Consider the following 24,407-nt stretch of genomic DNA (forward strand, 5'->3'; position numbering starts at 1 on the left):
TTACGATGGTTCACGGTGACGGCACGTCAATTACTCCAAGGAATCATTCAGATTCCTCATCAAACCAAACGCTTTTTCGATCGAAACAAAGTCGCTTTGGTCCAACTGGCCGATCCCCGCATCGACACTCAAACCAAAAAACAAATCATTTTGAAACCTGGAGGGAGCGGTACTCTAGGAGGGGTCATCATTCGCTCACTTTTAAGATGGGATCCTAATGCCCCCAAAGTTATCCCCAAGACAAAAGTCCAACGAAGTCCCAAGAAGAAGAAAAAGACCAGGTCCCCAAAGAGAAGAACTTCTCCAGTGGCAGGACCCTCCTCTAACCAGACACCACCCCGGAGAAAGAAAAGAAACCCCCAGAAAAAGAAACAGAGAAAAAGTCCCCAGAAAAAGAAAAGCCCACAGAAGAAAACTAGTCGCAAGAGAGGCACTTCGGCCAGGACGCAACCTTACACTCGCAAACCACGATCTGCCACGGCAGTGACTGCGTCTCCGGCATCCTCACGTTCATCCACTTCTCCGTTGATGACACCCAGAACTGAAGAGTACTTGGAGACGTTGATCACACCAAGAACTTCTCCGTTGATGACCCCCAAAAGAACTTCCCCAGTGGCAGGACCCTCCAATTTAGTGGCAGTGGCTGCTGCTCACAAAGTACCTTCTCCCAAAATCAAAGTCCATGAAAGATCGGGCATGTTACAGAGTTTACTGGATTTGTCCAAGCAAGAACTGGCTCGATTTAGTCCGTTGCGTACCCCTGCACGACGTGTCATGCCTGTCCTCAAACTGATACGACGTAAAGACAATCAGTGGCGACGCGTTCCAGTATAAAAAAGGCCTGTGACCGAGTAGGGTATCAGTGTTTTTTTTGGTGCTCCTGAAGACTCAAAGATGTCACCCTCCAGAAAACCCCAAGGAAAGAAAAGGAAAGGACTGACACCACGTTTAGCCAAACATGGGGACATGTTATCTGTCCTGTCCAAAGCTTCTCCACCCCTACGAAAAAAACTCATTCAAACAGCCTCCAAAGAGGTCATCGATACCGTGTGCGAATGTTGTTTGAACGTTTTGAAAGGCACGATCCCTTTGTCCAAACACCAGAAACAATGCTTAGGCAAACATCGTCACGTTCTTCGCCAAATGGTTCAAAAGAAAATTCCCATTCGTCAAAAAAAGAAGATGTTGGTCCAACGTGGAGGCATTTTGCCTCTCTTGTTAGGCCCCATACTGAAAGGGGTCTTGGGAACCATGTTGGGAGGACTGGTGGGAGCAAGATAAAAAGGCCCTTGGAAGTCCCAAGATCTCAGAATCGACCCCTGACAACCCCATGGAAGGACGAAAACTAGCTTTAATGCCTTACAAACGATGGATGGAATACCATCGGTGGCAAGAACAACGCACCCCGCATTTACCTCCCAATCCCCATTTGAGCGAGATGTCCCAGTTACAACAAGAATTGCAGTCCTTGATGGATCGCCAAGATTTGTCCGAAACAGAAAAATCGCAAAAGTACGGTCAACTCTTGCAACGACTGCAACTCTTTCACCAGAAAGCTTTAGACGAAACAGCTCTACCCACTCTGAAAGATTTTAAGACCTTGATGAAAAGTCCAGCACCATCACCAGTACCAGTACCAGTACCAGTGACCAAGACAGAAAAAGGAAAAGAAGAAGAAGAAGAAGGGTTTCAAACTCCACCAGAAAAAGTACGCAAGTTAACAACACCACCTACCTCCAGAATTGGATGGATTAAAAAGATGATGGCCACCCCTTCTTCATCACAAGAGAAAAAGAAAGTGAAGACAGAAGTGAAGACAGAAGTGAAACAAGAACCGATATCCCCCGCTCAGACATCCTCCTCCTCTTCAACACCTATTGCCGGTCGCACACGCAAAGCATTGCAATCCAAGAAAATACCCCAAGAGAAAAAGAGTAGCATCCTCCAAGAGTGGGTGCCTTATTAACACACCAACCAAAAATGGAAAAAGTCTTAGCCAGCATTTACTACGATCCCTCCCTTCCTGCAGGTTACGCAGGAGTTCAAAAATTGTATCGTGCTGCCAAAACGCGACTGAAAAGTCTCCGTTTACCTCAAGTGCAACGATGGTTACAAGAACAAGCTACCTATACTTTACACAAACCCATTCGACGCAAGTTTGCCAGAAGTCGCACCCGAGTGGAAGGCATCGATCATCAATGGCAAGCCGATTTAGCCGATGTCTCTCATTTGGCCAGCTACAATCGTGGCTACAAATATTTGTTTTGTGTCATCGACGTCTTTTCCAAATTTGCTTGGGTCGTACCCTTGACTTCCAAATCGAGCAGCGAGTTAGTGCCAGCCCTGCAACGGGTGTTGAAACAAAGCGATCGTCACCCTCTTCGATGGCAAACGGACAAAGGTACCGAATTTCTGAACCAAGCTTTCCAAAAAGAATTAAAGAAACGTGACATTCATTTTTTTACCACCGAGAATCCCGAAACCAAAGCCAGCATCGTGGAACGTTTTCAACGCACTTTGAAAGAACGCATGTGGAAATATTTTACGCATCACCACACTCTGAAGTACATCGACATCTTACCGCACCTGGTGCAAGCGTACAACCAATCTTACCATCGAAGCATCGGACGTGCCCCGCAAGAAGTGACTCCCGACAGCGAAGTGCTGGTGTTTGAGCGTCTGTTTGGTACGTCCCCGACGAGGGCTGTCCCCAAGAAAAGTGGAGAGTTGGCCGTAGGAGATTGGGTGCGCATTGACAAAACCAAACGCACTTTGGACAAAGGTTACTTACCTAACTGGACGACCGAACTGTTTCGCGTCACTGGACGAGTGCATGGCCGTCATCCTGCCATCTATAAATTGGAAGACATGAACGGAGAAGTGCTCAAAGGAACGTTTTATTTGCCCGAGTTACAACGTGTCACCAAAAAAGAAGACGACGTGTACGACATCGAAAGCATTCTCGAACGCAGAACCCGTAAAGTGGGCAAACGACGTGTCAAAGAAGTCAAAGTACGTTGGAAAGGATATCCACCTAGTTTTGATTCTTGGATCGACGCTTCGCAAGTCATCGACTATAAAAAGAAGTGACCATCATGCCTTTTCACACAGACGCAGCTACGTCGACCACTCCTCCTTCACCCAGTTCTTCTGTGCAAGATTTACAAAAACAACCCTTGTGGGTGTGGTGTGGAGAACGTGTGCCTAAAACGCAAATCGTCTTTTTCTGCCAAATCTTCATGGTGTATTGTGTCATCGGGGCAGCCATCGCCAATTTGAGTTTGCAACAAGGAGACAAACAATTGTGGACCATTTTATTGAGCAGTTGCATCGGTTACCTGCTTCCTAATCCCTCCCTGAAATTCACCTCGAACGGGAACCCCGGGAACCTTGTGTCCAGTGCCAGTGCCAGTCACCACTTCAACCACAACCAGAACCCCATTTTAGACGGAGACACGCCTCTGACGTCCACTAACCCCTCGGACAGCCACAGAACTCTGGAATTATGAGTCACCAAAGCCAATTTTACTTAACTTTACCCAGTGACAGTTCCATGGAGGTGTTTCCCAAGAACACGTTGTGCTGTTACACGGCCAAATTACCTCAGGCCATCCCCTTTGATCACGAAGCCCATTGGGAAGTGACTTTAGTAGAAATGATTCACCCGACCCAAGTCCTCAATGTCCTTCCCAATCAAAATTTTTTTGATGTGGAAGTTCATGACGAGCAAATGCAACAGTGGATGGATAGCAATGTCAAATATGACAAGAAAACCCGTACACAAAAGTACACCACCTATCACTTGTTCATTCCCCCAGGCTATTATTTTAGTGGTCAACATTTGGTCAGCACCATAGCCTCCAGGTTTAATGTCGTGTTTCTGAAAGCTTTGGAGCATGTCAACAAAAGTGTCACCATGGAGTACCACAAAGCAACTCGTCGCTTCTTGATGAAATTTGAACGAAGTAAAATCATGTCCATTTTATTTTGTCCTGAATTGTTTGACATGTTGGGCGGAGACATGGACATGAGAAAGGCCATGCTCAAGAAAAACGAATTACCCATCGTTTACGACAACGAGTCTTTTAGCAAGTTATTTCGTGCCCCGGTAGAACTGAACCAAGGACTGAATTTGATGTTCGTGTATTCCGATGTGGTGGAGTACATTGTGGTGGGACACACCTCCGTACCGTTACTGCGTGTCATTCCTTTCAAAGTGGATTCTGCCACGAACGCTGACGAGGAAGGTGGAAACACTTACCACGTCCACCGCGAATTTGTCCATCCTCACTATTTGCCTGTCAGTAAGTCGTATTTGGACACGGCCAACATTGCTATAAAAGGAGATCTGGGACAAAATATTCCATTCACCAAAGGAAAAGTCACGGTGAAACTCCATTTTCGAAAACGGTTCTCTCACGACTCTTAAGTCATGTATCCAGTGTACCGAGGGGTTGCTCGACAGCGAGGACACGGTTTAGGAGATATGTTAAAATCGGCCTTTCGTTCGGTGGCCCCGGTGTTGAAACCGATGGTGACACGCGGATTGCACGCCTTGAAAGATGCGGCACTGACGCAAGGCAAAGAATTTCTCCAAAATGTCATCATCGACAAACAAAACCCTAAAGAAGCCTTCATGAGGGCAGGCAAAAATGTCTTGCTGCAAACGGGCAAAGACATTTTAGGCCAACGAGAAACACCTATAAATGCCCTGCACGCTACCGAGTCAGGCATTCAGCAAGGACAAGGCAGAAAGAGACGACGAAGAAAACACCCTTTCACCAGACTTCAAGCGAGAAAGGCCAAGAAAAGAAGAACCGTTCGAGACTTAGACGTTTTCGATTATTGAGAAAAGAGACAAAAAAATGATGCACCGAGAATCTTGCGCTTGTTCCAAGACGGAACTGGATCTGTTTGCCATGCCCCCCCTCGATGATGACGATGCAAGAATCCCAGTGGGTGGAATTTCACCCCGTCTCCTCACTGACCGATTCCGCTCCCATCGAGTTTGAAATCAAAGGACAGCCCGAAGATTACATCGATCTGAATAGCAGTTACTTGTACCTGAAAGTCAAAATTCTAGATAAGACTGGAGGTGCTATAGACGATGAAGCAGTAGCTCCCGACAACAATTTCATGCATTCCTTGTTCAGTGGAGTGGACTTGTACTTGAATAACAAACTGGTCAGTAGCAGCATGGATACTTACCCTTATCGTGCCTACCCGGAAAATCTCTTGACGTACGGAATAGATGCCAAGAACACTCATCTCAATGCCTGTGTGGTATGGGAAGCTGACGAACCTACCAAGTTTGAAATATTGGAAACTGATGAAAAGAAAGACAACAATGATGGATTTGTAGAACGAAGAAAGAGAATCACGGGAGCCGACACAAGTTTAGAACTGATGGATCATTTGCATTTGGACATGTAGTTGCAAGAAAAGTATTTGCTGAACGGGGTGGATGTCCGCCTGAGACTGAATCGTAGCAGTGCCGCTTTCCATTTGATGGCTGATAGTGACGGTTACAAAACCAAAATCCTAGAAGCCAGACTCTACGTACGCCGTGTGGAAGTGTTACCTAAAGTGGGAAACGACATCAGTCAGACGTTGAGCAGAACGACTGCCAAGTATCCCATACGACGCGTGGAAGTGAAAACCTTCACCATTCCCAAGGGACAGCGATCCATGATCGAAGATCATCTGTTCCAAGGACAGTTACCCAAACGTTTGATCGTTGGTATCGTCGAGAATACAGCCTTCAACGGAGCTGCCGAAAAAATTCCTTTCTACTTTCAACACTTTGGCGTGTCCAAAATCGAAGTCAGTCGCGATGACAAGACCTTGTGTACCCGACCTTTCGAACCTGACTTTACCAAGAAGAATTACTTGAGATCGTACTTGTCCCTGTACGAAGCCACCGGAGAGTTAGGAACCAATACCAGTCACGGTATTACGTACGAGGATTATGCAGGAGGCTACGCTTTGTGGGCTTTCGATTTCACTCCAGACCAAGGCAGCGACGAAGGACATTTCCACCCTATAAAATCCGGCCAGATTCGTGTGGAAATTCAGTTTAAAGACCGAGACCCTGATGAAACGGTGAACGTCATCCTGTATGCAGAATTCGATAATACCATAGAAATCAACAGTTTGAGAGAAGTCATTCTAGATTACTAGAAGCCATGGAAGACTGTTATCCCTCTTTACCTAGTGGAGAAACTTTTAGTGTTGGATTATTGTTAAAAAATGTTAGAGTTGTTGTTGTTTAGTGTTAAGTGATTTTTGAATAAAAAAATGTTGTGTTTTGAAAAAATTGTTTGATGTTATATTGTTGGATTATTGTTAAAAATGTTAGAGTTGTTGTTTAGTGTTAAGTGATTTTTGAATAAAAAATGTTGTGTTTTGAAAAAAATGCCTTTGTCTTTTGTTTAGCTATAAGAATGTTGGATTGATGCTCTTTCATTTCTTACTATCCCTCTCATGACACTCACTAAACGTTGCGACTCAAAAACCGTGTGGGGGATGTTTTCCTTCACGTCCGCGCTTTGACTTTAAGAACCGGGGTTGTTTCCAGTCTAACCATCCATTGTCGACTCATCCTCCTACGAAGATGTGCTCCAAACTAGCTAAGCTCAACGAAGCCTACGTGAATTTGCATAGGGTCAGACAGAGTCTGATACCGAAGCCAGAAGAAATAGAGAATGTGAGAATGTTAAAAATCACTGAAGACCTGATAGAAGAGCTCTTCAGAGAAGAAATGAACAAGGAAAAAGAAGAATGGACAGAGAAGTACAGACTTCAGAGACAGCAGCAACAGCAGCAACAACAACAACAGCAGCAGCAACCTGAAGCTGACAGAGGCTTTGTCGATTGTCGTATCGACACCAAAGAGTTCTTCTTCTCTTTTCGAAGAAGCAGACCTATCGCCAGAAAGTCTATCCTCAGAGGACATCGCATTCTTAGAAACTAAAAAAAGAATGCCATAGCAAACAAAAAAACAGCCCTTTTCAGGGCTACCCAATACTCTAGAAAAGAAATAACAATCCATTTGCCAATGTGTGTAGGTAGAGTAGTGTGAAAATAAACACTAACTCTTTTTTAAAAAAAATGTGAGGGTATGTGTTTGTGTGTTTGTGTTTGTAAGGGTTAAGTAAGTTGGTATGGATAGTAGATTAAAATGATGTCTTTTTTTTGGTGTTTGAGGTGTAAATTTGGAGTTAGATTGGATTGCTTTGCGTATGTGGATAGTCTATTGAAATGATTTATAAAAAATTTTAAAATAGTGATGGGTAGCATAAAAAGTGAGTGAGTGTTTCTTTTAGGTCCGCGCTTTGTTGTTTTTGGTCATGATGTAGGTAAGACCAATTTTATGTTTTTAGGGGATGTTTTCCTTCACGTCCGCGCTTTCACTATAAATTGAAACTCGTTCGGCAGTCCAACTACCCTTGTTGATTGATCAACACCAAAAATGAACACGAGACTGGAGAAACTGTTGGAACTTCATGTGCATCTGGAATATGCCAGGCGCCTGTTGAATGAACTGGCCGCGGAAGCCATTGTGGAAGACGGAAGGATGAGAGAGGAGGAGGAAAGAAGAAATAAAGAAGAGGAGAGAAGATATAAAGAAGAAGAGGAAAGAAGATACAAAGAGGAGGAGAGAAGATACAAAGAAGAGGAGGAGAAAAAGGAGAGAAGAAGAAAAAATTTCAGAATCCCAGAAACCGAAAATTGGGATTCTGAAGCCACATATCCTGCCTCTGCTCTCTCCCCCAAAAAGGTAAAAAGTAACTGGGGGACAAGATGTGTATGTGGCGCCAGGCCTGGAAGGTGTCACCATTAATCAGGTGTCCATGAAGTTAAAAAAAAAACAGCCCTTTTCAGGGCTACCCAATACTCTAGAAAAGAAATAACGATCGATTTGCCAATGTGTGTAGGTAGAGTAGTGTGAATATAAACACTAACTCTTTTTGAAAAAAATGTGAGGGTATGTGTTTGTGTGATGGTGTTTGTAAGAGCTAAGGTATGGTTGTGTGAATAGTAGATTATGGGTTTCTTTATTGCTTATTTTGTGTGTTTGTGTTCGTGTTTGTGTTTGTAACTGCTGACGTAAGTTTGTGTAAATAGTAGATTATGGGTTTGTTTATTGTTTCTTAGCGTATGTGGAGAGTATAGTTTTGGTTTTATTATATGAAATGAGAAAGTAGGGGATGTTTTCCTTCACGTCCGCGCGTTGTTTGGTCATGATCTAGGTAAGATCAATTTTATGTTTTTCAGGGGATGTTTTCCATCACGTCCGCGCTTTCACTATAATAACCCACAAAGTTTGATGTTGGAACCATTCTAAGGAATAACTGAGACAAAAATGACTCAAGTATCAGTTCTATGTAATTTATTGAGAGACATCTATTTCTGGATAATGGATGTAGAATATGTTTTAGGAAGAATAGAAGAGGAATGGAGGCATGGAGATATGAAAGACTTTGTAACGAGTCAAGTTCAAGGCCTAAAGATAGCAAGAGATATCATAGCAGGGATGATTGAAGAAGAAGTCAGTAAGTCAAGAGGCTTCATTAACCTACCTTACTTCAGAGTGGGAAGTTTGAAGGAAGCACTGGATCATGTCATCCAAGTCCGGTGCTTCCTAGAAAAAATATTGTACTGGACAGAGTGGAGAAATGTAAAATGGGGATTGGAAAAGGTGAAGAAAGGGGAAGATCTGATGAGAAAAGTAATGGAGGAAGAAGTAGAGAAGATTAACGTGAAATGGAGGGAAGAAAGAAAAGATGTGGAAAGCAAAAAGAAACAGACAGAGTTTGAGAGGATGAATGAGAATTGGATCAAAGTCCAGGAAAAGTTTAGAGCCTTGGGCCATCCAGACTGGATGCCAGAGGAGAAAAAGAAGAAGAAAGGACGAATGGAAAAAGTGAGGACTTGGTGGAAGAAGTTAAGGAGTTAGAAAAAGAAGAAGAAACCCAAAGGCCCTTTTCAGGGCCAGCCATATTTCTCGAAAAGAGATAGCCTTTCCATTGCCTACCCCTTTTTTAAAATTTAAATTTAAATTTAAATTTAAATTTAAATTTAAAAAATAAATAAATCCCATATTCAATTCCCCTTGTCCCTAGACAAACCCAAACTCTATTCCCCCATGTTAAATTCCCCCTTGTACGTAGAGTGACCCACGATTTTTTCACCATGTTCAATTCCCCTTGAGGCTAGAGTGACCCAAGACTTTTTCCCATGTTAAATTCCCCTTGAGGCTAGAGTGTCCCACGATTTTTCTCCATGTTAAATTTCCATTGAGGCTAGAGTGTCCCAGGGGTCTCTGTAATGATAATTCCCATTGAGGCTCTAGTATCCCCATTCACTACTAACATAGGATCTGGTAATTTGAACCTCTTGTAGATCTTTTTGTATTGTACACCCAGGAAATTAGCGTATGCAAGAACATATGACCTCAGAAATGATATCTTTGACTGGAAACCTCATTGCCATTATATAGAATGAAACCTTATTATAAAAGTGAAAACTTTCTCTTGATACGAAAAAAGTAAACTTTCTTTTCTTGCTAAAAATACAGATTAAACGTAAGCGACACGATAAAGACATCGTATCAAGAGAAAATTTTCACTTTTATAATAACGTTCCATTCTATATAATTGCAACGAGGTTTCAAGTACTATGTTAAAGTAAAAGTTTCAAGATTCCAGCGTCACATTTAAATTACAGTGTGACACATCAACAATGTTAAAATATTATGATGTGACAGATTGGTTAGAGTGATGAAAATCTACATTCTCTGGTTTGGGAAATGTGAATGACTTAGCATTGTATAAACTGATGATAATTATACATTTTATAAGGACTTTTCTGTTATCATCAGTTTTTACACCGTACAATAGACAACGGCCAAACACATCTACAATTAACACTTGACACAGCAATTGATAAGTGTAAGGTACTGCATCATTATTTTAAAGAAGTATTTCTTCGTAGACACTTAGATTTGATGCATACAGAAACATAAGGTTAGAAAATGCACTATAGTCATTTACTATTTTTCCTATAGTCATATTTTATTATGATTGAGAGGTTCTCCCCTTTTGTGGTCTTTGTAGTACAGCATACTTTAAGCATTCACAGAATTGTCAACTATTCGTAGCTAAAAAGTCAAGGCTGAAAACTCCAAAATTGATAAATACTTACGCAGAAACTTTGGAAATCTAGAAAAATTTTCAAACAGTGAATTTGTTTTCGAATTTTTGAGGGTCTTACCATTGTCTTGTGATATTATATTTCCTTTTTTCAACTGTCAGCTAACCTAAGTTTAATAACGTCAAATTATCACCATAGGTTTACAATTACAAGGAGACAGACGGACGGAGAGACGTATGATATCATTTTAAGCCTGCTGATATAGCGAAAATACTTAAGGGAAAAGTCAAGACAGTGTTGTTTTGCTGCATATTTCTAGTTTTATTACTTGAATTTATTTTCATGTTTCCAGGCGTGAGAGAGAGGGCAAATCCACCCTACCACAGATGGAAGATCCACATTACTTTGCAGAAACCGACGATGACTATCAACAGATAGACGATTCAATGGTTTGCAGTTACATTCATTTAAATCATATTTTTTAAAGCATTATTTTGCATAGGTCCCTGATATTTTTCTATACTCTATTCCGCAATAATACATTACTAATATGAACGCGAGTGCTGTCAGAAGATGACCAACAGTCGGGATATAAGGAAGATGCTTTTATTTACATTATGTCAATTAGGCAGAAAAATGATATGTTTTAAGCGAACTTTGCAGAATCTATTTGTCTTTGATTATTGTTCCGCTATTAGCAAACTGTTTTAATAACAAACAGTCAGGACAGGTTGTACTCGAATTTAACTTCTGGTTATAAAAAAGGTAAGCTGGCGAAACTGTGACAGTGTTTGAAAGCAGAAAAAAGCATATCATAAAGAAAATAACGGCTAGAATAAACACATGCAATGATATTCAGTTTGAATTAAAAATTTAAATCTTTTGAAATAAGAATATAACTAGGTTAAAAATAAAATTAATTTTCTCTTTTCCATTGTATAGTCAACACTAATATGTTTGAGACCAAGTCTCAATCTTTCCTTTGAAAAGACGAATTTATCTTTTCTTTGATCTTCTAAAATCGATGTCTTTCCAATGAAGCGACTGAATAGTACAACATACAATTATGCATACATATATACATTGATAAATCTATCGATTAATTAAATAGTTAATTAATTATGTAACAAGATACAATGTCCATTTTATTTATATCATCTTTCTGATCCTGTAAAAATATGACTATTACGTATTTTAAGCCAATGCTTTGAAATATCTACCTTTCTAACCTGTCCGTCAACCTTGCGTATTTGAAAGGAGTCCATCTGTAAATGCGAGCATGGTTGGGGTTTGGGGGCAAATTTTGTCCAGTTTCACTGTTATCATTCAATTATTACGTCAGGCCATTTGCAGCACAATCATAACTACCTATGCTAAAGAATAAACTACTTTACACAAAAGAACATGGAAGGACCATCAACATGTAATGTTTGCATGGGTACACCAGTAATCAGATTTTGTGACATTTACTTGGCGGTCATAGGAGTTTGGCTTTGGAAATGGATGAATAAAAGTAAAGTTTACCTTTATTAGAAAAATTTATGATTTTCATATGGTATCTGTCATTTCAGCACAACCCTACATATAATGCAGGATCAACCATGCGGCCATCACTACCTGCACGACCAGACGATCGAACGGCAAATGGAACAATCCAGACTGAAATTTATCACGGAAATGACTTCGTGTACGACAATAGTGCAATTCGTGACGAAACTGAACAATCTCAAACTTTAGAATGTGCTACAGGAAACACTGGCAATCCGGGCTCCTACATGACTCTTGAAAATGTACATAATATCGCGCAAGGATATGATCAGATTAGCACAATAGGAAATGCTACGTATAGTTCAGAGAATACAATGGTTGGAGAGGCCTTTTTGAATTCGTTGAATAAAGCTGGTGAGGAGGGACTTACCCAGTCAATGAAAGAAGGTGTTTCATCTCTTGAAACTGATGGAGAGAATGATGTCACACAATGAACTTTTGCAATTGTATGCAGTGTATTGGTTTACACCCGTAATACATTTGTTCAATACAGGTGCGGCATAAGGAGTTACTTGTTACGAAGAGATTATATTAACTTTACATGCAATTTTACATTTATGTATTTGTACAAATATAGCGTTGAAACATCTTATCATATGTATTATCACCAAATTAGAAGTACCATGTACTACAATTATATTGTAACTACTTACATAAAATCATCCAGTACGCATATGCATGCACATGTACAATGTCTAAATTAATATGAATGTAGTTCGACATTTCATTTTTTTTAACACTCGCCATTAGCAAAAATGCACCATTTCAACGTGCTGCTGATAGATAGTTCATTTATATTTATTTTTAAGTGATGTTCAAGACTTAAACAGGCACTGAACCAAGAAATATGTTGGAACATTTTCCATGCACGATTTCTTGAATAGAATAAAACCATTAGCAATGTAAACTCAACAAATGTTTTGCCTCATTTAAGTTGGCGAATACACTGAAATATTGTTTTGAGCGTTACATATATAAGTGCACATATAATATGTTTCTGTACTGTAATCATGAGGATTTTAGTGTGTTCAACCGGAGACCGACCATGCTGATATTATTAAAAGTAGACTGAATCCAGTGTCTGTGTACGGATGAGTTATTTCATGTAATTTTCTGACTTTTGAAGGTAAACGCATGATGATTTTAAAAAGGCTTTCCTCGAGTAACATAAATAGATTTACCTGTCTTGCGTTCAACAGGAGTTTAATATGAACAAAATCCTGAATAAATATATGTAATTAATAATAAACTTATTAAAATCAGTCATGAACTCGTATGGGAAATTACTAAAAGGAATATATATATATATATATATATATATATATATATATATATATATATATATATATATATATATATATATATAAAGTAGGGACTATTTATTTATTTTTTGTTTATAGGTTGTTATATTATTTAATATTGTTTATTAATAGTGCTTAAAAAAGATTCTTAATAAAAGACAGAAACCTGAAGAAAATATTAGAACATGTAGTCTTCAAGTGTCACCGGGTAACTGTTGCTAATACCAATAGTGATACCGACATTTTGTTCTGTAATTCAGGTCCCAGGCCCGTAGTACAATATAGCTATGAATGTTTGTACATTGCAGTGTCATTTGCAATACTATTATTACACATTATTCAGTATCTGGAATGCATAGTGATTGGTTTCTAATTTACAATTAATAAAAAATAATTTACATGTGTCATATTTCTGCCAGAAACCTATGTAACATTGCTATGGGCATATCTATACAGACATCTTTGTATTACGTTTGCAGGTAGAGTGCATTTACAAAGATGATGCACTCATCTTCAAGAATAGCTCCTTGATCTTTGAACTCCTAATTGACAACCTTTTTCAATATCAACTACTTGTATATGACTCGAACATGTACATTTAGCAAGTCTTTGTCGTAGACAGGATCGTATATCTTTATGTTAGTATTATTTTTATTTACTGAGTTTAAAGTACCTATGATGTTTAGTTCGGAGATTCATTTATGTATACAAGCAATTCTGCATAATACGATCCGATAATCTTTTTTTTCTTTCCAATAACAATATTCCAAGCATCTTTCGAATCCAATTTACTCGAAGGAACATATTTTACTATTACATTAAGTACACATTATACTTATGTTTGAAACAATACCTCCTTTTCTTCTTATAGGTGTTGTCTAATGTTGTAAAGCGCTTAGAGCTTCTAAAGATTAGGCGCTATACAAAGTCCTCATTCTTCTTCTTCTTCTTCTTATTATTATTATTATTATTATTATCATTATTATTATTGACATGACATGGCACAAGGAGCCAAAGAAATTATTATTTCTTCATTAAAACTATATATAAAAAAAAATCATTATTTTGTAAGTGGCTTTATAAATTAACAAAAACCCACGTTGTTAAGGTTATGTATTCAATAATAAGAATCAAGGCTTTCAATCACTTTGAGATTATAGAGTTATTCCCCCTGTAAATGTGCAAACGTCTGAGTTCTTATGGACAGATTCAATTGTTTTTCTGTGCATGATATATTGCCGCATTTTCCCAAAGTGCGCGACTGTAACGTTTTATTGTCGAAAACTGTATAATCTAGCATGGCTGTTTAAAGCGTCACAACTTCGCTTCCAGACCATTATAAGGATACACGTTGCCGTGAGTAGAGGATAATTCCTGTCAGAAAATATTCTAATGGACAAATGCACACTGATGCCGATAATTTGCGTTATTTAGCCATGAGATGTATAAAGGTGAAAAGAAAATTAATTAGTTTCTCGCTATTTCAGCCTGTAATATTATCTCTTTCTAACATTCCCTGGCACTGAAGGTAAAAAAGCACCTTGTTCATGGTGTTCAACGCATAACAAACCTTAAAATAAATAAATGCAGCAACATCCGAGAGAGAGAGAATGCATAGCACATCACTGACAAAATCTGTAACGTCACCCTTAACATGGAGAAAAGAAATACATTTGTCTCATAAAGGATTATCATTACGGAGGCAACATAAGCAACTGCAATATTCATTTAATTAAGGCCGTTGTGGACACAATGAACGCAGCCATACACTACTGAGGTGGCAATGAAACAGCGTCTGAAACCTTAAAACAGAAGGTTGGTGGTAAGGTCAAAGAGATTTTCGATGATAAAGAAAATGAGATGACATGATACTATAGTGAGCGAAAAGTGAATCTGAAGCAAACCAGTTGTACAGTACTGCACTGTACTGCACTGTACCGTACTGTACCATACTGTACTGTACTGTACTCTGTACTGTGATGTGCTGTGCTGTACTGTACTGTACTGTACTGTACTGTACTTAGTCCGCCTTAGATGCGAGAGGTCGAGGGTTCGACCTCTGGCCGAGTCATGCCAGAGATTTATAAATGTGGTACTAGCAGCTGCCACGCTCGGCACTCAGCATTAACAGGTTAGTGCTAGGACTAGTCGGCCTGGTGTCAGGATAATGTGACTGGGTGGGACATCGTGCCATATATCTGCGGCATGATGCCCCAGTGCTAGACATCACTAGAAACTGCCACATTGCGGACATCGTAGCAATATGATTCAGTTTGTGAAAGCTATGCTAAAAATTAAAATCACACACACACACACGCACACACAAACCTTTTACTTAGTGTTTTTTATCGAGCGAGTTGAGTGTATCTCCTTTATCAAATGCGAGCTTTGCTAAATCTGCAAGTAAGATAAACTACAGTTAAAAATTCGCCCTCATTTGGTTTTGCCATTAGCTTTATTTGTTCCACGGTTACAGTTACCTTGAATTTTTAATGTGTCCCATTATCAAGTCCGACGTGAGGCAAATTAGGTTTAACATATGGCATTCATTATGATTGGCTCAAAGTTTTGTTGAGATATTCAATGGCTGACATATTCGTTTATTATACTCATTTACGCGGCTATTGACTTATCTGTCCAATCAAGATCTACAGATATATATGAATGTATGTGTATTAATATGTATATACGTATACATGTGTATGAGTGCACGTGTCTTTGAGTATGCGTGAAGATGTGTAACGTTATGAGTCTATGGTCTTAAAGTAAAAAACAGAAAAGAGCGAAAACCAGTTTTGTAAAATTCAACAAAAGATTTTTTCCTTAGAAAACAAAGTGAAAATTTAAAATGAACTTACAGTATTAAGAATAAAGTCTCAATAGTTCTAAAAGTTCTATTACAAGTCAGAATTTATGAAGTTCCAACTGAATTGCAGTTGTGTTCAAAATAAATTCTTATATTGAATGTATTGACATGTCCTTAATCTCGAATGCGCTGATGTGCCAATGGCCTGGAAAATGGCGACGTGTTAACAATTTTTTGATGTACCACAATAATTTAATCCAGAATGTCTTTTTCTGAATTCACTATAATTCCAAAGTAATGCTTTAATCCAAGAATATTATTGACCACCCTGTTTCCAATAACATAAATTTGAAATAATTAAATTCAACCACATTGAAAATTGAATACAAAATCAGACATATTCTGTTAAGAATGTTAAGGCAAGAATGAGTAATTCTTAGGTAAACAAGATTATATATCCCTCTACTTGACCTAGGTCGTAATTACCATTTTCTGAAAATGCTTAATGGGAACTTTCCATTTATGTATTAATATATTTAAGGGTCATTTAAAAACTAACATAGCAAAAAACTTGCTATTAATGGTGGAGGAAGAACCCAGGAAAACCCCGTGGTTCTTTCCGGGGTTTTCCTGGGTTCTTCCTCCACCATTAATACTGGCCGCCATGAATAGCCAATCGTGTGCTGAAAAATGGCGTTAAACCCCACAACAACAAGGGTCATTTGTTTAACATTATTTAACATAGCAAGTTTTTGCCTATGATTTTATGTTATATTGCGAGACAATTATTACTTGTTGGTAAACATGTTTGCTTGGAAATGAGTGCGGGATATTGGTTTTCTACTTTTAAATTGCTTGTTTGTCTGATATGTGTCATGTTCTTTATTAAAAAATAAGTAAAAGACCTGACTTTGTTTATAACTTGGAATATCAAAGAAATCAACTTTAAATTCTCATCCAGGGCCTTTTCTTTTTTATTAGATTTATAAAGGTGTTGATCAACAGTGGATCAGTCCTTTAGTTGTGTTTCAGTTATAATTTGAGAGGTTATATTTATTCAAACTGTTCATTGGAATTACACAATGTTTATTTACTGTGTGGACTAAATGGCCATTTTGGGTTGAATTTGAATTCATTTAAAGACATTCTGGATTATATCATTGTGATACATTCCACACTCTTGATACATCAGCACATTCAAGATTGGAATTCATCTAGAACAACAGCGGAATTCATTTAGGACACGTTATACTTGCAGACTTCAGATAGAAAGTTTAGATCTATATGGGATTTATTTAACTTGCTTTTTCTCTCTATTCTGTTCTTTGTGTCTTTAAGATGAAAGATTCGTATTGATAATGAAACATTAAAGGATAATTTATTAAATTTTACCAGTCCTCGGTGCTTTTCCTGCGATCCGTCTCTTTTTCGTTTAACCTTTCGTAGAGTTGAGTCGAATAAAGTATCTCATTTGGTCTAATAGTAACACTGAAAGGTAATTGACCGTACACTAGCTGTATACACGTTTCACTTGCAAAATGGATATATTCAATACTAATGTGACAATAATGCCAATCAATTAAATACCTTGAATAAATTATTCTATATTCTCGAATCCGTGTAACCATAGTTTTTGTATGAAAGTCTTTTAGAACTTCCTCTTAACTAAAATCATTACCGAAGGGATTCTATGATCATGAAATGATCTATCGATTTTTCATAATGTCATTATCTTATTTATACAATGTATTATTTAAAAAGATAGAATACAATGAAATACCTGACAGAATAGTCGAACAGGTGCGTTTTGTCTGCACGTTGATATATATATATTTGCATTTTTACGGATATGTGATCTTAAAATAAGTAATAGAAAGAAGCAAAACCAAAAGATTCATTAAAATTAACAAATAGTTTATTACTTCGAGCTACTGAGTTAAAATGTTAGAGGAACTTAACAGCACTGAGACTTAAATCCCAATTAATTCTAGATGTTCTATCACAAGTTCACAATTATATTGTGCTGAATGAATTCCAATATTGAATGTGCTGATGTATCAGTAGTCTTAAATGCACCTATATATCAATAGTCTGGATGCATCACAGTGATGTAATCCAGAATGTCTTGGATTGAATTTACAATAGTCCCAAACTAGTGTTTTAGTCCAAAAAGTTAATGACCACTTTGTAATTCCAATGAATAACTTAAATAAATGATTTCTCTCGAATGATTTCTGAACACAACAGCAAATGATTCCACAGACTGAACTTAAAAGAGGAATGAATAATTTTGCTTACCATATCCTTATACATTAATTTAATTGACATAAAATAACATGTTGCCAATGGCATGTGTCACAACTTCGCTTCCAGACCACTATAAGTTTGTTAAAAAAGGGCAGGCCTTGAATTCCAATTCTAAACATATTAAAAAAAATACAATATTCAGGTAGACACAACCCTCAGCTAAGACATTAGTCAGGTTGGCCAGAACTCTACCCTCACACTACTACATAACAGCGTTATTTTGGAAAAAGCAGAAGAATAAGAATCCGAGAGAATATCTACACGATCTATATGGAAATCTCCGACTACAGCTAGATTTTACAATTGAGAAGCAACAGCAATTGAGTTTTCGAAAGTGTCCCACACTTCCGGTGGAAGATATTTGGACCTGTACGCAACTTGTAACCAAGTAATCTAGTTTCAAAACTAAGTTTATATCAACATCAAACGTACTGGGATGTGTTTTGCTGAAGTACGCCATATAATCTGTTATTTAAATAACCAATCTTAATTTGAATACTCCTTATATTATGTGACAGAAGAGGGATTCCATAAATGCATAAATTACCCGGACTTAGTTCACCATAGAGCTCCTTTTAATTAAAGTATATCAATACAAATTGAAAATTTACAAACTTTAACACAAAGAATACAAACCCTCAACCTCTTCCTTCTCAAATATCAGTTGAAATTTATCTAATAATTACAGTATGGTTCCTTCTATCAATAAGATCATATAGAGCTATGTAGATTTGGCGCTAAAAAGGTATTATTTATCACAGTCGTGGAGAATCTTTTGCTGTTGTTTTTTGTTTTTTTAATCAGAACTTTGAACACATTATTGTATATCGTGCCGAGAAAATCGGAGCTGAGTGCGTTTCCCCATGATACACAGATGTAGCCGACCCGTCAGGCCTGGTCGAGTGTTGAGCTTTCTGCCGTTAGATCAGGAGTTCACGACTCTAACACTTGAACTTCAGCATGGAGACTTCGCCTTATGTGATATTCGAATAATTCCTTCTCCGAACTTTGTACGTACTTTTGGTAGGAATATTGAACGAAAAAATACAATGCAGATCTTGTTCGTGAAAGCAGTAATCTTTCATTTCAAGATTAAAAGCATTGCTATATTTTTGTCTATGCTGCAGATTTTGCAATTCAAGGGCTCGTACCCTGTTTAGTCTAAATATTTGGTTTTGGTCAACCGCATGAGAACACAGCTAAAACCGATTCTTGGATTTTCGATAGCTATTGTGTTCCTAGGGAGACGATCGTTCAAATATTCTAATCATTGCAAGCTTTGAGTAAACTGTAAAATGAAGCATTTATGTTGGTTACATGTCGTCTTTTTTAAAGCTACACAGTTAAAACGATGAGCATTGCATACTGAATAATTTACACATTAGAGCAACAGTGTTATGATGTTGGCTTGAGAAAGTAGTACATTAACTTTCAGGGCATTTTGGTTTCATTTCATGGAGATACGAGTATCGCTATGAAACATAATTTAATGCGATCTGCACCGTATTACCGACTGATTTGCATATACGTTCAACCCATTCTAATATGTATATATTGTTATTAAGGCTGAAATTGGTGTCTCATTAGGTAATAATGTGCGTCTACAACATCTAACTTGTAGCCTTGTAGTAATATAAACTTCCATCCCGAAGAAATTAAACAGACATAACAGGATTTGCACCCTGCTTATTTTGGGTGATCACCCATTAGCTCATCTAATCTTATTTAATTACAGTGGTGTTCGTCCAACTAGGGACATGTACCAATAGTTAATGATGCCACCGGCATTTTTTTAATTACTCCTTGGGGAAGGAATTAGAGCCACATCCCCCATGCCTTACTGTACTCACAGAGTACTTATTAATTGGGCCGTCAGATCGAGGTACTATTGAGTGCCTGTCGATCTGAGTGCAAGGCCAGAATGGGTGGGATTGGACCCAACACACACTCAGTTTTTAGTTGCTATGATATGCGACTAGGGGGAATGGTCCCAACCAACGGTCGCATTGCTGCTTGTTAGGCGTGCACTGCACGTATGTTATTGTTAGAGAGTTTGTTACAGTAGGGTTATTAGAGTATAGGTTGACAGCTGTGGTTGTGAGAGTTGCCACTTGATGTGGCGTGCCCTGTTGGTATTGGGGTTTTGGTCCACTATTTGCTCACAAGAGCGCAGTGGTTATTGTTAATTGGTTGTTTGGGGTCCTGATTTCTGATTCTATTTAGTTTGCAACCTTGTGCTGCCGGACCTGATAGTCTTTGGGTTTTTAGACTACCTTACGTGTACTAATTTGGGGTTCTACTGCCTTGTTCGAGTTTGTTTGCAGCCTTGTGCTGCGGGGCCTGACGGTCTCGGGGCTTTTAGTCTACCTTATATAATATAGTCTCGGTTCCTATCTTGTGATGTGGGCGGCCCTGATGGTCTGAGTTTTTAGACCACCTTATACGTATTAATTTGGGGTGTCGTGGGTATAACATATTTTAACGGTGCTGTAACCTAGGTGGTGGTGTTAGATGTTTGGTATAGTTACATTTGTTGTTAGTTGGATGTTGTTAAAGATTTGTCAAAGAGTGTTATGATAGGAGGAGAGGGAGATGGTTGTTTGGCTGGTTTCCTATCTTGAACATAGTTTCATGACCTCCTAATCTGGGTATCACTTATCTAATTATTCTGACTCCTTATTATGCTGTTTATGATATTTGTTTTAGGTTTTTTAATTTTCCTAGTTTAATATATATTAAGAATAGTGTATTATATTTGTAGTTTATATATATATATATATATATATATATATATATATATATATATATATATATATATATATATATATATATATATATATATATAATTTTTTTTAAATTGTAAAAAATATTTTCCCCTAAAAAGATTTTAATATATGTTTTTATTGTGTCCTATTTGAGGTTAATTGGTAGGTCATATTTTTTTTCATCCCAGATAGTTATGCTTGTCGATTAATCAAAACTTCTAAGAGGATTCAAGGACATCTAATCTGGTTGGTCCCTCTTGAGTTTTTCCTATTTTTCCCTATTTTACTCTTTATTGATATGTTAGTGGTTAGCTATTATATTTTTTTATATCTAAATCTGTTTTACCTAAGTAGGATATTATATTTTTATATGCATTGTTCAGGTTAGGGTTGGATTTGTTTAGGATTTCTGGGTATGTGTCTGGGGATTCTATTTTTTGTTGTTCTATTTTGAATAACTCCCTATCTTTTTTATATTTATGACATACGTTGAATAATTGTGGCAGGTCTTCCGTGACCCGGCAGTTATATCAGTTAGGATTGTTTGGGAAGGGTCCTATGTGTTTACCGTAGCAGCTGGCCAGCTTAGTTTGACCTGACAAGATTCTATTGATTTTGATTTGGTCTTTGCATTTGAGTAAATGTGGTTTCCTATTTCTGCTTACTTCTTTTATGATGGTATATAGTTTCCTACCTTTTTTATTGTCATTCCAGTTTTCCTACCATTTTTTATTTATTAATGCTGTGATCAGGCTATAGATTTCACTTACACTGTAATCTAGTGGTGCGTAATTGGTTTCATTATGTTTTTGTTTGGCTGATAGATCAGCTATTTCGTTCCCTGGTATGTTGATGTGGGACGCAGTCCACATGAATTCTATATGTTGTTGGTTGTTACTTAATTTTTTTAATGTGAGATTGATTTGACTTAGGTAGTTTTCTCTATGTTTGATACCGTTGTTGAGTATCGATGAAATGACGCTGAGCGAGTCACTTATGATGACTGTTCTGGGAGTATTTTTTTCTTCAATCCATTTGAGTGATTCTTTTATGGTCCAGATTTCTGCAGTGAATATTGAGCAGTGGTCTGATAGTCTATGTCCTACTTTAATATTTAGTTCTGGAATGACAAATGCAGCTGCTGTTTTTGGTGGCTTTGATATTTTTGATCCATCCGTATAAATTTTGAGATGGTTTTTTGGATATTTCGAATGGATTTCTTCTAGTGTTAATGTGTGCAGTTGGTGTTCTTGTTCGTTTTTGTTGCCATATTTGGTGATTGAGATGTTAATGTTAGGTTTTTTGTTAGTCCAAGGTTCGGCATCTATGAATTCGTTCGTTTCTGATTGTATGCTTCTTTAGGAAGTTGTTTTGTAAGCTCATGCACTATTTTTTCTGTAGGGATCAGATGTTTTAGTTTGGCGCTAAATGGTTTATTGCACTTATTTATCGCTATTCGTGTGGGGTGGCTACCAGAGTGAGTTGTAAGTCTGGTTGCATATCTCAGAATTAGTTCTTGCCTTCTGAGATGGAGTGGGAATTCTCCGGTTAGTATTTGAAGTTCTGCTAGCGATGTTGATGGAAGTGCACCAGTGATTGTAATGAGGGCCTTTCTTTGTATAGTGTTTAGTTTTTTTAAGGTGTTGCTTGGGTGCTGAATTGTATATTTGACAGCCATAGCCAAGTTTGGATCTAATTAGTGCCCTGTATAGTGCTAATAATGTTTCCTGGTTGGATCCCCAGTTAGAACATTTTAGATTTTTGAGGAGGTTAAGATCCTTATTGCAGCTTTTTACTACTTCGTTTATATGATGTCCCCAATTGAGATACTCGTCATAGTACATACCCAGGAATCGTGTGTTTTTGACATACCTTATTTCATGGTTTTGTATAGTAAATTTGGGATAATACCGCTACTGTTTTCTCATGAGATATCCCCATTTATCAGACCATCTCCCTATGTTGTTAAGACTATTCTGTATTTCATTAATTATTTTGTGGTTGGAGGGGTTTCCTGCTCTCCATAGTCCACTGTCGTCCGCACATTGCGAGATTTCAGTTAGGCTGGATGCCAGGTTTTTGTCGAGACCATTTATCATAAGGTTAAACAGAGTGGGACTGAGGACACTTCCTTGTGGAGTTCCGTTTTCCAATGGGTGTAACTCGGAGTAAGTGTCACCAACTCTGGTTATGATTTTGCGGTCTTTTAAGAAGTTTCCAATGAAGTTGAACATTCAGCCTGTTATGGCGTAGTGGTTTAATTTGGCTTGTAAGCCTTTGGTCCATACGAGACCGGATGCTTTTTCTAAGTCAATAAATATCGATATGAGGTTCCTATCTGATTTCCTTTTTGAGTTGAATGCCATTTTAATTGCCCTTTCTAATCGTAGTAGCTGATCTGTAGTGGATCTTTTGTTTCTGAAGCCGCATTGGTTTTCAGATATCATTTTTTTTTCCTAGGTGATGTTTCAGTCGGTTGGTGATTATAGTTTCCATAATTTTGCATATATTATAGTTAATGAGATGGGTCTGTAGGAGCTTATGTTATTAGGATCTTTATTAGGTTTGAGGATGGGTATAACTACTGCAGTTTTCCATTTATTTGGTAGCTTACCTAATGACCATCTTTTGTTTAATAATTTGAGTGTGATTTGTTTGATATTATTAGGCAGAATTTTATACATTATGTATCCAATTTGGTCCTCCCCGGGTAATGTATCCTTTTTGGACCTTAGTGCTAGGTCCCATTCATAGGTCGATATATCTTTATTTAAGCTGGATTTTTTTAATCATAGGTCTAAGAATAAATTTTTGTGTACTTGTTCTACTTTGGATCTGTGTTGCTGAAAGGGTTTAGTATGGTTGGAGTTGCTACTCATTTCTAAGAAGTAGGTTGCTAATTTGTTAGCTTTTTCCTGGCTTGAGTTAGCGCCAGGCATTTTGGGAACATTGTTGGTTTTCAATGGAAAGTGGTCGCTTCCAATAGTATCAGTTTGATCCACTTCACATTCAGCCACCTGTGCGATTGTTGGAGAGCATATGGTAAAATCGATGGCAGTTAGTGATCCATCATCGGGATTTAGTCGAGTTTTAGTGCCGTTTTTAAGGATTGTCAGGTTGGATTCAGCAGCCCATGCTTCGTTTATCTGTTCAATTACATACATACATACATACATACATACATACATACATACATACATACATACATACATATTCATGTTATACAATATGCATCATGTGTCACACGTTAGAAAAATTCGGCAATAAAAATCCCACAAAATGCTAATCCCAAATAATTTCCATGAAGAATTATTCCTCAACATTATGGTTGTCGTTACAATTTGCACTCAAAGCGTTGTATAGACGTACGCAATGTAACTGACCTAGCTCTAGTCAGGAGAGTAAGGATATAGTCAAAATTCATCTTTTAGTAGACTTTAATTGAGTTTTCTCTTTCCACAAACGACCTGGACAATATCGTAAAAAAACCCCAACTCATTGTTATTTAATGATGTATCACCGTTA

The 24,407-nt window shown here is 37.8% G+C and overlaps 1 protein-coding gene across 2 annotated transcripts in view; it reads left to right on the forward strand.

Annotated features, from left to right (window-relative positions):
- The window catches only part of LOC149789012 (uncharacterized), a 49,588-nt gene extending 36,807 nt beyond the window's left edge, over nucleotides 1–12,781 (forward strand). For both annotated transcript variants that reach the window (XM_089975823.1, XM_089975824.1), the window contains 2 exons: nucleotides 10,508–10,604; nucleotides 11,727–12,781. In XM_089975823.1, the coding sequence (XP_089831949.1) occupies nucleotides 10,508–10,604; nucleotides 11,727–12,137 (508 nt within the window). In that variant the 3' untranslated portion in view covers nucleotides 12,138–12,781. The remainder of the gene's footprint in view (nucleotides 1–10,507; nucleotides 10,605–11,726) is intronic.
- Nucleotides 12,782–24,407: the final 11,626 nt, after the last annotated feature.

The sequence above is a fragment of the Sinohyriopsis cumingii genome, chromosome 11, assembly GCF_028554795.1.
Source record: "Sinohyriopsis cumingii isolate HCF-2022 chromosome 11, ASM2855479v2, whole genome shotgun sequence".
Classification (NCBI taxonomy): Eukaryota; Metazoa; Mollusca; class Bivalvia; order Unionida; family Unionidae; genus Sinohyriopsis; species Sinohyriopsis cumingii.